This window comes from Periplaneta americana, chromosome 16 (assembly GCF_040183065.1).
Source record: "Periplaneta americana isolate PAMFEO1 chromosome 16, P.americana_PAMFEO1_priV1, whole genome shotgun sequence".
In the NCBI taxonomy this organism is placed as follows: domain Eukaryota; kingdom Metazoa; phylum Arthropoda; class Insecta; order Blattodea; family Blattidae; genus Periplaneta; species Periplaneta americana.
The window spans coordinates 150,773,632-150,788,459 of NC_091132.1; the positions used below are offsets into that span (position 1 = coordinate 150,773,632).

Genomic DNA, 14,828 nt, shown 5'->3' on the forward strand with positions numbered 1-14,828 from the left:
CTCCTGTGATGGTTAGCCCCTTCTGAGCATAATATGTCAGTACCACACCTTGGATGTCCCAAAAAACACTCAGCATCACCTTGCCCGATGATGGTTGGGTCTTCGCCTTTTTCGGCGGTGGTGAATCTACGTGTTTCCACTACTTGCTTTACTCCTTTGTCACCCAGTGACTTCTTCCTCTTTCCTCGGATGAAGAAACCATTGCGTGGCAGGCATTTCCAGAATGACGACGAGATGATTTTTGAGGTGGAACGTTTCCTGAACAGCCAAAATGCATGTGTCGGTTGTGATTTGAAATTACGTACTTTTCTGCGCAATGACAACACTTTGCAGTCAATGAAAGACTTCCTAGTACCAGTATCTCACGGAATTATAAGAGGCATTATAAACTGTGGGTCATGTGCTAATATCTACCATTTGAAAATCACAGGACGACAAAGACTGGAATTAAGACGCAGCAAACGTCATGGGCAACAACAGCAATGCAACTTCATCAAATGTGGCAGTAAAGATACTTTTATAGGAGATTCTAAACTATCAGTAGACCAGATTTTGCAATTTTGCGCATTCTGGTGCCTATTTTCCAATCCTAGACATGTGACCCTCAGTGAGGAAGTAGAAGCATCACTCCCCACGGTTGTAGACTGTTCCAACTTTTGTCGTGAAGTTTGCTTAGACTGGGTGTATGAACACAGGCAAGTAATTGCTGGTCCAGGGACAATTGTGAAGATCGATGAAAGCATGTTCGGGCGGCGAAAATACGCGGTAACCCGAGGAATTTCTTTATGGTACCAGTACAAAATGGAAACGCAGATACTCTAGTCAATTTAATACTGCAGTGGACTCTCCCAGGTACTATAATTGTATCTGATTGCTGGAAGGCATACAATACTCTACAGAACCAAGGCTTTCTCCATCTGTGAGTAAACCACTCAGTGGCATTTGTGGACAGAGCAGATAGTAGAGAAATCCACATAGAAAATCTCAGAAGACTTTCTGGCGAACACGTAACTATACACACGCAAAATATCGAGAGGAAGTGGCGCTCTGTGAAGTACTTTATTCCAGCGTTTGGACACCGCAAACAACACTTTGAGGGTTATTTTCTGGACTATATATTCAAATCCAACTTTTCCCATTCTCGTCTCATGTGCGAATTCTTCAAGAGAGCTGCTCTGCTGTACCCACCTCCACAGAAATTTGCTGACTTCCAGCCCTGTTACGAAAAAGTTGAACTCACGTTTCGAAATATCTCGTTTGAAAAAGTAGATTTAGGGCCTAAATGATAAATAATGAATTAAAAAACTCATTTATGTTTGTGTTGTGCAGTATGAATGTGTAACAAGCATATCTACAAACCTATCAGAAACGTACTGCATCTTTTTCTTCTATTTTGTCTCGAGTTGTGTTATATTACTGTTGCTGCTTCATGAATGCGTAGCTTTGGTTCTCAGTCCTAATATTAAGTGAAGAGTAATTACATGCTTTGAACGTGGAATTATTTTTGAAAAAATAAACCACTTAGATATATGAAAACCACAGTAACGCCTTTTGTATTTTGTTTTTGGTACAAGAGAAATACTCGTATTTTAAGAAAGTACTTCCATATTTTCAGTCCAGGGAACACACTCTTTTACGAAAGTACTTTCGTATTTTTATTCGTCTTACACGAAACTATTTTTGTTCTTGCATTCTATTGTATTGTATTATTGGTGCAAGGGAAATACTAATGTTTCAATAAAAAAAACTTCCATACTTTTTAGTCCAGGAAAATGCTTTTTTACCAAAGTACTTTCGTATTTTTACTTCATTTGAAACGCTCGTTTTTTACAAAATTACTTTCGCTGCAATAATGTAGTATATTGTAATATATGTTATTTATGCTGCAACGAAAATTTTAAGAAAGCATTTATTTTTAGTGCAGGAAAATACTTTGGGCAGATTTCAGAATACAGCATAAGTACATATCTCGTTATTGTTTTAATAAATTATTCATTAATGGTCCATGGGAAATATCTTTTTTATATAGCCTACTTATTTATTTACCGGTACGTGAAGGTTACTTATGTCCCAGCCACTATAGCAACTAGCTTACCTTGAAAATGCTTTGGATTTACAGTACTGATCAGCAGAAATTGATGTGATCACTGTCAGAGTTAGATGTCCACCCATCCCGCCCTAAAAACCTATCGTCATTTCCCATAACTATGGTCCACGATACAACCATTCAAATTTTGTACTCCATAACGTAGTACCTCATTTATCTATATTTTTGCTGTACTGTAGTTTTGAAGTCAAGTCGCTACAGCTATCTACAAACGGTCTATGTTACTTCTACGATTTCTTTAATTGGTTATATCGTCGATTATAGTTGTGTTTCAGGACCATAGTTATGGGAAATAACGGTAGCTTACTTATATACGAAAATCGCAATGCGTGAATAAAGAATACGACCATATTTCGTAAATGTGACAGTGGGTTTCAGTGTCGCAACATAGCAATAACATTACACACCTAATCAAACCTAACCTAACCTCTCACATAAAACATACCTAATCTAACCTAACCTGACCTGTCAAATAATACTACACACCTAATAGAATCTAGCCTAACCTAATCTCTCACATAATACTACACACCTAATCAAACCAAACCTCTCACATAATACTACACATCTAATCACACCCAATGTAACTTGTCACTCACAACACACCTAATCTAACCTAACCTATCACATAATACTACACCCCTAATCAAACCTAACCTAACCTGTCACATAATACTACACACCTCATCAAACCTAACCTAACCTGTCACATAATACTACATACCTAATCAAACCTAACCTAACCTGTCACATAATACACACCTAACCTAACCTAACCTGTCACATACTACACACCTGTAGTTACATTCCTCACGTTTAGTATCATTTCGTTTGCATGTATTGCCAGCCCTGCTACTCGTGTCGGGGCCATCTAGTGGACGTGGATCGTAATGCCACGAAGAAAATATGGCGACTTTCAAAATAATTACATTTAGTTCGTTCAGTGTAGGTTTTGTAATATATTAAATGTGTTAAAGTAGTGATAGTTCCACACACACACACATATATATATATTAGAATAAGAATTTAAATGTGTTGTAGCTGTGATAAAAGTATTTAAAATTGGTTTATAGCGCCACATTGGCAGTGATAAAAGTGTGCAATATTCGTTCAGTGGCCTGTGAATACTCTACGTTGTCCTTTATTTATTTATCTACCCTTGTGCCTCCAGTAAAAAAAGCACACGTTTTAATTATTTTTAATTTTCAGAGTCTTTGTACATAAGTACTTACGGGGTATTCTGAAGTATAGCGAATACTTTTTTTTAATTAATTGACTACTTTCGTATTTTTACTTGATCTAAAGCTTGTTTCCTATGAAATCACTTTCGTTGGAATAATGTAGCATAGGCCTGTATGTTAAATAACATATTCTGCAACGAAAATACTCGTCTTTCAAGAAAGCACTTCCATATTTTTAGTGCAGAAAAATATTTTTTTTACGAAAGTACTTACATATTACTTTGTCTAAAACTCCTCTTTTACGAAATCACTTTCTCTGTAGTAAAGTTACTTACAGTGCAAAGAAAATGCTCGTCTTTTAAGAAAGCACTTCCGTACTTTTGTGTAGGTACATTCTCTTTTTTTTTTATGAAAATACTTTGGTAGTTGCAAATTTGTCTTTTACGAAAGCACCTTCGTGTTTTTAGTGCAAACGTATGCAGGGATATGCGTTTAGGCATTATACAACCGTAGTGGATTTATGCAACAATGTCCCCATCAATATATACGGATTATTACATAAGCGGTTTCGCTCTTTAAGCCTTTCATATATTGTCATCGCTGGTATGGTATCCTAGTGTATAATTTTGGAACTCGTGTGAAGATGACAATCGCTTACAATATGGTTGTCTGCAAATCCGATCCAATTACTCAACATTTATGTCTAATATCCAAAATTTCCTTTGTTATGATTATTAGTCACAAAATTCTTAGACTTAATGACAAAAAGTCTTCTTCAACAATATAAGAGGTGTTAACTTTTAAGTGCTTTGTGTACTGTGAAGGTAATGTATGATGATAATGTTAAATCCTGGTGAATTTTCGAAGCAATTCGAAATGACGTACCCAAGTTTGATATTTATATACGAGTTCAAAGAATAAAATAAAATATTATTTCTCCAATGTGAGCAGACGCACATGACAAAGGGAAGATGGATTGGAAAGCAGGCGGAAAGTGTGTGGATGCTATTCACGCCAACAGTTCTATCTTGGTTTGAGCCAAAACCAATGCCATCGTGATCTAATACAGGCCGTAAGGCAGACCACGTGACTCGCTTAACAGCTGATCGCGAAAGGCGGTCTTTCAACCATATGAATTAGTTGCAGTGCATGAAGAATAACATATATTTCTCTGAAATGCAGTGTAATTGCGTCAGTAAAATTTTAAACAGTGATTGTGAGACACTTGAGACACAATTTACTTGCAATTTAAGGTATAATATTATTTTTGGTGTGAAAATTACGTTGTTGCAAGCAAAGTTCGTATGTGTAATACCTGCCTTTATTTCGATTAAATATTGCGCCCTTATGTGGTTTTGGTCTTATAAACAGTAGGCTAAATATGTGTAATAATATATACGTGAAAGTGAAACATTGACTGGCATGTGAAGTAAGTTGTGATTAGGCCTAAGTGCAGCGTTACCGATGTTACTCTTGTCTAATCCATTATTGCTAGTTTACCGTATTTGTCTTATTAAATTTAAATTATTGCGCCCTTTTTATTTGTGAATAACCTACATTATACGAGTAAATAATACGACGTTTGATAATATACACAATTTGAACTAAAATGAGATACATATAGTTAGTATATTACAAAAAATTATACCCTATAGTTTTCATTACTGTTACAGTATCTAGAATTGTAATTAGTTGAAATAAAGCACTCATGCTTCATTACGAAATTCTTGCACATTCATTTATGCACGTTTCAACAATTTTCAGTTGCATCGCACGCATATTTTAATGTGTTGAAGTTATAGGTTATGTTTATTCTATCAGTACTTGCCTTATTTCCATATTCGCAAGTATGCATTATAATTAAGCATAACGCTACGTATAACTCATAAATGCAATTTGTCTACACTTCAATTGTATTTATTCGTTTCAGACGGTACTCCAGTCTGAAATCTGATTAGTTTAATATGTTACTAGGGCTAAACTAGCGCTGAGGTAGTTCCCTTCGTATTCATACATCTTGCATATACAAATTAGTTCGGTTCGTTCAGGATTTTAATATGCCTTGCTTATAGGATCAAATGCATCTCCACAAAAAATAAATTCAACTGTTTTCAGTTCAAAAATTACCGGAACTATACCTCAGCGCTACTAAGTAATATAACGTATGTACATTTCATAGGAGGGACTGTGGTGAATTTTCTACCTATAAGTAAGGACGGTAACCGTGTTCTGAAGTTTATCCTAAAAATATATTCTTCTTTATTAAATCTCAAAACCGTTTTCGTTCTCAACTTAAGCCTAAAATGTTGACGCAGATAGGTTATGTTAACATGGTAAATTCTCTTCACATAAAAATAACACTGTTTTATTTATTATTCCTGCCACATTATGCAACACATAAATGGCACTTATGCACATATTACATTGAATAAAAATGTAATTGTATTATTTATTTGTTCCCTACTATACTGGGTTGTAATGAATTGTATTTATCTAACCTACCAGATTAACACAAAACTGTACATACACTAATTTCATAGGAGGGACTGTGGTAAATTTTGTACCTACAAGTAAGGAAGGTAAATGTGCTAAATTAAAATCACAATATAAATAATTCTTCTTTATTAAATCTCAAAATAGTTTCCATTCCAAACTTAAAATGTTGATGCAACCAGGTTATGTTACCATGTAAAACTCCGTTCACATTAAAATAACACAGTTTTGTAATTATTTCTGCAACATATTATGCAATAAGAAGTGTGAAGGGGTCTTATACACACATTACACTAAATAAAATTGAGCGCCGACACGCATTAAAGTAATATATTTCACTCAGCTCCGTATACTCAAATAGAAAAGCCCGACTCATCGAGTGACGTCACACAACCTGCATTACGGCCTGGTCTAGATCACGATGGCAGTGCCAAAACCCGTTTGTGAAGGATAGGTCGTGTAACTTACGCTTATATAGAATACAATACCTTTGTGGAAGAATATAATGGTTTGATATATTTGTTTCAGCTGTCGGTCTCCAACATTTGCCACGTTCAATATTCTGTACAAAGTAATGAGGATAAATTGTTGCAAATTCATTAAGTTCATGCTCAGGATGAAGTGATCACGGAAGCCGTGATACAAGTGTATGCAAAAAGAAATAAACATGACATAGACGACGAGATGAGACTGTATAATTATCTATGCCTGCTCGATCGCATCTTATGGCTGCTTACACTATCTGCTCAATCAGCGCTTATGTGCGAGTAATGAAAAAAGTTAATTTGCCACTAGGTAGCAGGTAGTGCCCACCGCTATTAACATTATATTTATCAGAATCTGCAAAATACCCTAAAATGACTATTGTTATAACGTCTTTAAGTACCAGAAGAGACAAGGGCTTAGGGAAACGATGGCCCTGAGTTCCTGATCCTTTCCCAGTGCTTAATATTAATAATATTAATACTGAACTTGCAATTTATTTTTTTTCTAAACGATACTACATCCAAACACAAGTTCTCTTTAACAGGTTTGTATTATACAAATACAATGATACATGTAGGTCTATGCGTGCTAAAATTATTATTAAAATCAATTAACGTGATAAAAATAATGTCCGAAACTGAAATGAAATATTTCAACAAGTTTAAACATATTTACAAGGAAATGCATGTTTCCTGTAACCGAGCTAAGAGCTTATTGGAAATCGCGGTTCAAATTAACGACAATATGGTGCTAACTTCCTGCTTATAAAATAGCAGTTTCTTCAAATCCATGGAAATGTTATATGGACACTACGCCTCAACGAGTTATATACGAATATGTAATTCGATGCTAGGCGTACTGTTTTATCCAACGAGCTAGAGTTTCATAGAGTGGCTTTGCAGCCGCCATGTTTGAAGACATTTTAACATCAGTCCGCCATGTTTTTTATAGTATTAGGAATGGAAGGGGTGTGTCAGATCTGCTAATATGTACATCACATTTAAAGGGGAGGAATTGTTAAAGAAAAATAAACAAGTTACACAAAGTTTATTTTTAATAATTAACTTATATATTAAAAATCATTCACATTTGAAGGGTTCATGAGGAAAACGATAAATGTAGGCTTACATATTTTGTTAAGGGTGATGTCATTATCTAATATTATTCAATATAAACATTAGTCTTCTTGATATCAAGACTGATGAAAAGGAGAATTATCACCACGGATACAGTCACACTGTTTTCATTTTCAATAGGAACACCAATAAATTTTGCAGTAATAGACTGAATTAGATCATTATCTTCCTCTTAAAAGAAATGTTACATTCATCATTTTCCCCCTGTACCTTTCATTTCTTTCAGAGTAGATTTTTTCGCTTCTTCACTTCCTTTTATTTTATTTTTTTTTATTGTATTCCATAGATCTTACATTGTTAGCATTGACTTGCTCTAGCCTTTACCACATTGGCAATTTTGACGAAACTTTCCTCGACAAAAGTTATTTGGTCACACACTAACGTTGCCCACTGACCAGGGCTGGGTAAAACACTGACATCCAAGTATTTCAAATACAAATACAAAATACTTAAAAAAAATTATATTTGAAATAAAAATACAAAATACTTTTAAAAAATTAATCAAAATACATTTGTATTTCAAATACTCAAAATACATTTGTATTTCAAGTACTCGATGCAATATATAGGCCTAAAGACATAAAAATATTACGGAAAATCTAAAATGTTATATTAACATTAAAATTAAAAGCATTTTTATCTCAAAGTTTTATATAAACACTGTAACTGAACATTCTTCCTTTTCCCAGTCAGCAATGAAATTATGCTACATCTGAATAATTACTGCTCCCTTAAAAAAAGGTTTCTCAAGAAGTTTATCAGATAAGGATCCCCTTGCTTGTGAATGAATAAATCCTGCAAAACAGAACAGTCTTTCTACAGGCAGAGAGGAATACAGACTTGTATTATACCGTAAACTGGGGTAAAGAGGATCACATATGGTAAAGTGGATCATATGTATATTGTTAGATAAGTCAGCGCCACATGGATCACACATGCAAAGAAAACTATTTTTAGTGGCACTTCATAGAAGAAAGGTTTTCTTTTCATGTGTGATCCATGTGGCGCTGCCTTATCTAGGCAATACACATATGATCCACTTTACCACATGTGATCCTCTTTACCCCAGTTTACGGTACTTTATAAAAGCTTGTTTCACTGTAATTCTCTGGAGTGCACAGGGTTGTCCCTTTGCCATTGAAGGATTGTATGAGCTCATACTCCGCAGTAGATAAGTTATATTCGTTTTCCTTTTCAAAGTCTGTTGTACTTGAGTTGAAAACATAAAATTTGCTTTCTGAACTGACCAAAGGTGTAGCAGAGAACTGCTCAGCTGATTTCACGCACATATTCTGTATTCTCTTCTTAACATTTGATGAGGCAGTGTCAGGTAGCCATCTCATCTTCAATAATGGGTGGAAGCAAGCTGCCAAAATAGCTCAATTTGCTTCTGGTGTCAGATCAAATATAGCTTTAAATCTTGATGAAAGCAAACTTATTAGGACTGGAGTTACTTGGAATAGATGGCGTAGATTACTAGATAACAGAATATGTAATCTGTTTTTCAGGGAAATTAATGTGGACACGTCTTCTCATTTTGGATTAAATCATGGGCTATGGCAATGGGCTTCAGAACTGCACAATATTCTTCAAGGTATTGAAACTCATTATCTTTGAAGGTTGGCAATCCCAGTTTTTCACATATATTGTTTATATCATGTTTGAATTACAGTATTTGAGAATTTGAGTCATAAAGAGAATTCCATCGAGTTGTGCAAGGAAACTTTAACGAATATTTGAAGACATCTGATCTAATTTCTGAGGATTTGGGTCCCCTAGACGCATTCCATAATGGTGAACATTTAGTGAGTGTTGGGTGATGGATCCATGATGCTGTTGGAGATTTCTTTATGGCATTAAGGAATTTAGTTGTGGCAAGAAAACTAAGTGTATGGCTAGCACATCTGAAATGGGTAGGCAAATAAGACAAAAGTTCATTCTTCAAATCCAAATCGAAAACTTGAAGGACAAGAAGATGAAAAAGTATTTTGAGTATTTGAAATACAAAATACATCAATTTTATGTATTTAAATACAAAATATTTTCGAAAACCCTTACAAATTACAAAATACAAATATATTTCAATTACGTATTTCAAATACTGCCCAGCCCTGTCCACTAGTTTGTGTAGGATATTCACTGGAATGCGTCGCCATTTCTCTTGTAACATGGCACTCAGACAATGGATGTTGGCCACATCTCCCGAGACCTCAATCGCCGGTCCAAACCGTCCCAAAAGTGCTCAATGGGATTAAGATCAGGACTCTGTGTAGGCCAGACCATCAGGTGAGCATTATTGTCTTAATGAATTTAAATACATCGTAACATCGTAAGATGAAGATTACATTATAGTCTGCATACCACTGCATAGTAGCCGCCGAAACATGGGGCCAAATTCCATTGTCCAACTGAGTGCCATGTTGCAAGAGGAATGGCGACGCATTCCAGTGGATATCCTACACAAGTAGTGGAGAGCATGCCTGACAGGATGTCTGCTGTTATAGCAACAAGAGGTGGTACCACGAGGTTCTAAAGGGGCAAAAACAGTGCACAATTACTGTCTTTTTGGTAGATAGTGTAGTTTTTACCAGTTGAAACTGGTTTTGTCGAATTTTGAATTTTAACGATAACATATATCGTGCAATGAGAATTTATATATATATATATATATATATATATATATATATATATATATATATATATATGTTGTGTCTGTGATAACAGTGTTCAAAATTGCTTTATAGCGCCACATTGGCAATGATCATAGTATGCAATATTTGTTGCATTGACGGGTGGATGCTCTATCTTGACCGTTATTATTATTATTAATATTATTATTATTATTATTATTATTATTATTATTATTATTATTATTATTATTATTATTATTATTATTATTATTATTATTAAATAATAAGTATACATTAAAATCTAGAGATATTTGTTAAAAAATCGCGGGTTTTCGAAAGCCATCTAGCGTGATTATACGAAAAACTGTTGGCAACACTGACGCCACATAACACGTTCTAACCTGAGAGGATAAAAAGGTTCTAACTTTAATGCTCGAAGCAACGAGATAGAAAGAGAAGACTATAGAGTGGCCATGTTGTCCTGTACAGCGCTCTTTGCGGTGCTACCGCGAAACACGGCAGATCTGAGCTAAGCGCCCACCTTTGTAAAAATTCGTCTGCTTACAATGTTGTTTAACGGAGGTAAGGAGTACAAAAAAACGAAGAAAAAACATGCCTGTTGTGTGTGCTGCTTATAACTGCAATGACAAAAGGAAAAAGACAACTGATATATCATATTTCATGTAAATTTTATAAAGTTAAGTCCATAGTTTTGTTAATTAGCAGGATTTTTTTTTTTCATGCATAAATGTGTAACAACGCCCGGCATAAACAAAATAAATGGTTCACTGGTAATGTACTTAAACTAAATATGGATAAAACCAATACAATTCCGTTTCAGACCCAGGGAAAAACAAATAGCAATACAATATTAAAACTGTATTTCGTCACCGGCATCCTTTATTTCTGCTCCTTCTGTCCTTACTGCTTATACAAGAAGACGATGAGCTGTAGCTTATAAGAAGTAGGCCTATTTCGAAGACAAACGATTAATCAAATAAATGGTTCACTAGTAATAAAGTTAAACTAAATACGGATAAAACCGCTACAATTCCGTTTCAATCCTTGTAATAGCAATCAAATATTAAAATTGTATTTCGACACTCGCATCCAAAATAACGCAAAACTTTGGGGTAGGTCGTATTGTTGTTAGTATTTTGACTGGAAGGACATGAAAGAACATAATTGAGCACCCACGTGCAATAATGGGGTAAGTATGAATATATTTCGTAACTACTTACCCCATTATTGTACGTGGGTGCTCAATTATACACTAATAATTATGTGTGGTGCCACAGCCCTTGAAAGGCTCACACAGACCAGCCGGCTGTTGGCCTCACGTTCACATTTCGATACTTCACTGTAACAAAAAAACTGAAAGCGTGTTTTGTCATGTTTCACCCACGTTACAAGCTTGGAGGTAAAGGTTGTTTACTACATATAGGGCCTACTTTCATTCTATATCTTATGGTATAGTAAATAGTTTTGCAACGTGTAGAGACTGGGAAAACAATTTAATAAAATCATCCGAATCATACTCGTTCATTTTATAGGCAATCTTGCAGGTCGCATTTAAAAGAACCTAGGAATATTAGCATTTTCTTCAGTATATTTGCTAAGACTTCTTGTCATACTACATGACAATTTTGCTTAGGTTATTCTTTTAAGCATTCCTTCTAGGAATAGCTCAAGTGTTTTAAATTTAGCGTACATAAGTTTAGATTAAGTTCCTGGCACGTATTTGACGAAATACTAGGTTTTTCCACTTCACTTTAAGGGAATGAACAGGTGAAATATTCAAATTATGCATTTGTGATGCTAATGGACTGAAATTTTTACCACAGAGTGCTGATGTGTATTTAAAACATCCCTATAAATTTCATCCATGTATCGTAATTAGCAGGGAAAGGATTTATATGTAAATACATATTTACTTATAAAGCTAATATAATTTATATTTTGCATTATCTTTATGTTTCACAATGTGTAGGGTTGAAAAATCCTACTTTTATTTTCCATATTTTAGAGTTTAGTACATATTTTCGTTAATTTCCATATATTTTCCATATTTCATATAAAACAGTCCATATTATATTAGGTTTAACAATAAAACAAAACAAAATTCCATTAACTTTTAAAAATACATTTCAACAATAGAGATTTAAACACATGTTCAGTAATCCCTTTAACATCAGAGTTATTTGAAAATTAGCAGTCCTATCAACAATGGGAAAGTAAGTTACAAAACTGTATTAATTTAATTTAAAATTTTTAACAGACTTCAGTTGTGCAGCTCAACAGTTAAATGCCAGTCAGAGTACACATAGGTTCAGTTTTGTAAATCATACTATAAAGACGGTAAATATGCCAAAAGTACGTCATTCAGTCAATTTAAAATCAAAACTAACAAGTTACATTTCAGAATTTAAAGAAGATGGTTTATCAACTGACAATAAAATATTATTTTGTAATTTGTGTCAGTGTGCAGTATCATCTACACAAAAGTTCCTGGTGCAACAACACATTACAACTAGTAAACATCAGGCCAACAAACAACTAAATTCCAAGCAGAGACAATTGTTTTTAACACAACCAACAACATCGAATGTAAGATCTGAGTTTAACATCGACCTGTGCCGTTCTCTCATCTCTGCTGATATTCCTCTCTACAAACTAAAGAATAAGGTCTTCAGGGAATTCCTTGAAAAATATACTCAACATACAATCCCGGATGAGTCAACACTTAGGAAGACGTATGCTCCATCCATCTACGATGAGACAATACAGAAGATAAGAGATGAAATTAAAGATAGTTCAATTTGGGTTTCCATTGATGAGACTCCCGACAAAGAAGGTAGACTTGTTGGTAATGTAGTTATCGGTTTGTTAAGTGAACAATATTCTGAACGAATTCTTTTACATTGTGATGTTCTAGAAAAGTGCAATAACAAAACTATAGTTAAACTGTTCAACGAAGCTATGGGTATCCTGTGGCCAAAGGGTATTATGTACGATAATGTGTTATTCTTTATTAGCGATGCTGCCCCTTATATGGTCAAAGCTGGACAAGCATTATCTGTTGTATATCCTAAATTGACTCATTTTACTTGTGTGGCGCATGCATTTCATCGTGTGGCAGAAGTGGTCAGAGACAATTTCCCTAAAGTAGATTTGTTGATTTCATCAGTGAAAAAAGTATTTCTCAAAGCTCCCAGTAGAGTTAACGTGTTGAAAGAAATGTACCCTGAAATTCCATTGCCACCAAAGCCAATTTTAACTAGATGGGGTACATGGCTAGAAGCAGTTGAATATTATGCCGAACATATAGACTCTATTAACAATGTTCTCCTTGCATTGGACTCTGAAGATGCAGTCTCAATTGATACTGCGAAAACAGTTACCTGTGACATAAGTGTGAAGAATGACTTAGCTCACATTCAGCATACATTTTCATGCATCATAAAAACGCTCAAAAGTCTCCAAAATAGGCACCTTTCACTATCTGAAAGTTTTGAAATTATAAATAGTACTGTGGAACAACTGAATCGTGGTAGAGGTAAAGTTGCAGATGCAGTAAGAGCTAAGGTGGACACTGTACTTTCAAAAAACCCTGGATATGAAGAACTACAAAAGGTTGTTGCTGTGATGAGTGGTGAATCAACAGTGAAGATTAACTTGGACTTATCCCCAGCAGACATTGTGAAATTGAATTATGTACCAGTTACTTCTTGTGACGTCGAACGCTCTTTTAGTCAGTATAAATCTATCCTCAGAGACAATAGAAGAAGATTCACTTTTCAGCACTTGAAAGAAATGTTTGTAACCTATTGTTATGGTAACAGACAATAAAAATTGTGTTTTGTTGAAACTACATTGGAAGATAAGGTACGTCCATTATATTTTTTGTTTAGTTTGATTAAAATGTACCAATATTTAACGTACATAGTCATTTTTTTATAATTTTAAGTCCATATTTAATTCCATATTTTGGTAAAAATCCATATTTAATTCCATATTTTGGTAAAAATAACTACATATATATTTACATATTTCATATATTTTTAGTCCATATAAATCCGTTCCCTGGTAATTAGTTTCGAAGAAATTAATTATTTACCAATTAATACTAATTAATATTTAAAAAATGCTGCACGATGAACGCTTAGCATTATGAATTTAAAAAAAATATAGAACAGTTCCTCTAACAATAATAAAACATCTATCACATGATTTTTAGTTAGCACTTCTTAGTTTCTGAGAAAAAAATTCAAAACTGGGTGAGTGCCAATATAAAGAAAAAAATTATTTTCATGCATCTTAATCAATTTATATCTTGGCAAATAATAAATATTTTAAAAATCCATGTGACAGACTTTTTCCTTTAGGTAATGTGGGCTTGTGGTAAAAATTTCATCACAATTGGTTAAGAAATGCATCATATGGAGCAATTTGAACATGTTAAAATGTAATAAAATTTAAAAGGGAGAAAATCAAGTTTTAAAGTACAACACTATGTCTGAGTACTTACACGTTATGGAAATTGCTTAAAACCCTCCTGCCTGATATGTTGACCCCTCCTGCTGCTTTTTCCTACTCTCAGTGACACTTTTTGACAAACGTAGCTTCTTCCTGCTTGTTTTGAAGTTCTCGCTGGTTGAAGTAGCCGCTTGCTGCAGTCGACGCTTGTCTCTCCTATTGCCAATTTTGTATGCTGCAGGAGATAATTTCACTGGTTGAGTGGAAGAGAAGGCCTTACGGCCTTAACTCTGCCAGCTAAAATAAATCATTATTATTA

At 34.3% G+C, this 14,828-nt stretch overlaps 2 protein-coding genes across 6 annotated transcripts in view; one reads left to right on the forward strand and one right to left on the reverse strand.

The window, feature by feature from the left end:
• LOC138691319 (zinc finger protein 454-like) overlaps positions 1–6,428 on the reverse strand; it is a 47,216-nt gene extending 40,788 nt beyond the window's left edge. For 4 of the 5 annotated variants that reach the window (XM_069813194.1, XM_069813193.1, XM_069813197.1 and 1 more), the window contains exon 1: positions 6,270–6,428. In XM_069813194.1, the coding sequence (XP_069669295.1) occupies positions 6,270–6,390 (121 nt within the window). In that variant the 5' untranslated portion in view covers positions 6,391–6,428. The remainder of the gene's footprint in view (positions 1–6,269) is intronic. The other variant, XM_069813195.1, reaches the window with a different exon arrangement.
• LOC138691317 (zinc finger protein ZFP2-like) overlaps positions 1–12,608 on the forward strand; it is a 499,579-nt gene extending 486,971 nt beyond the window's left edge. Inside the window, exon 4 of the mRNA XM_069813190.1 lies at positions 12,515–12,608. Within this exon, the coding sequence (XP_069669291.1) occupies positions 12,515–12,593 (79 nt within the window). The 3' untranslated portion in view covers positions 12,594–12,608. The remainder of the gene's footprint in view (positions 1–12,514) is intronic.
• Positions 12,609–14,828: the final 2,220 nt, after the last annotated feature.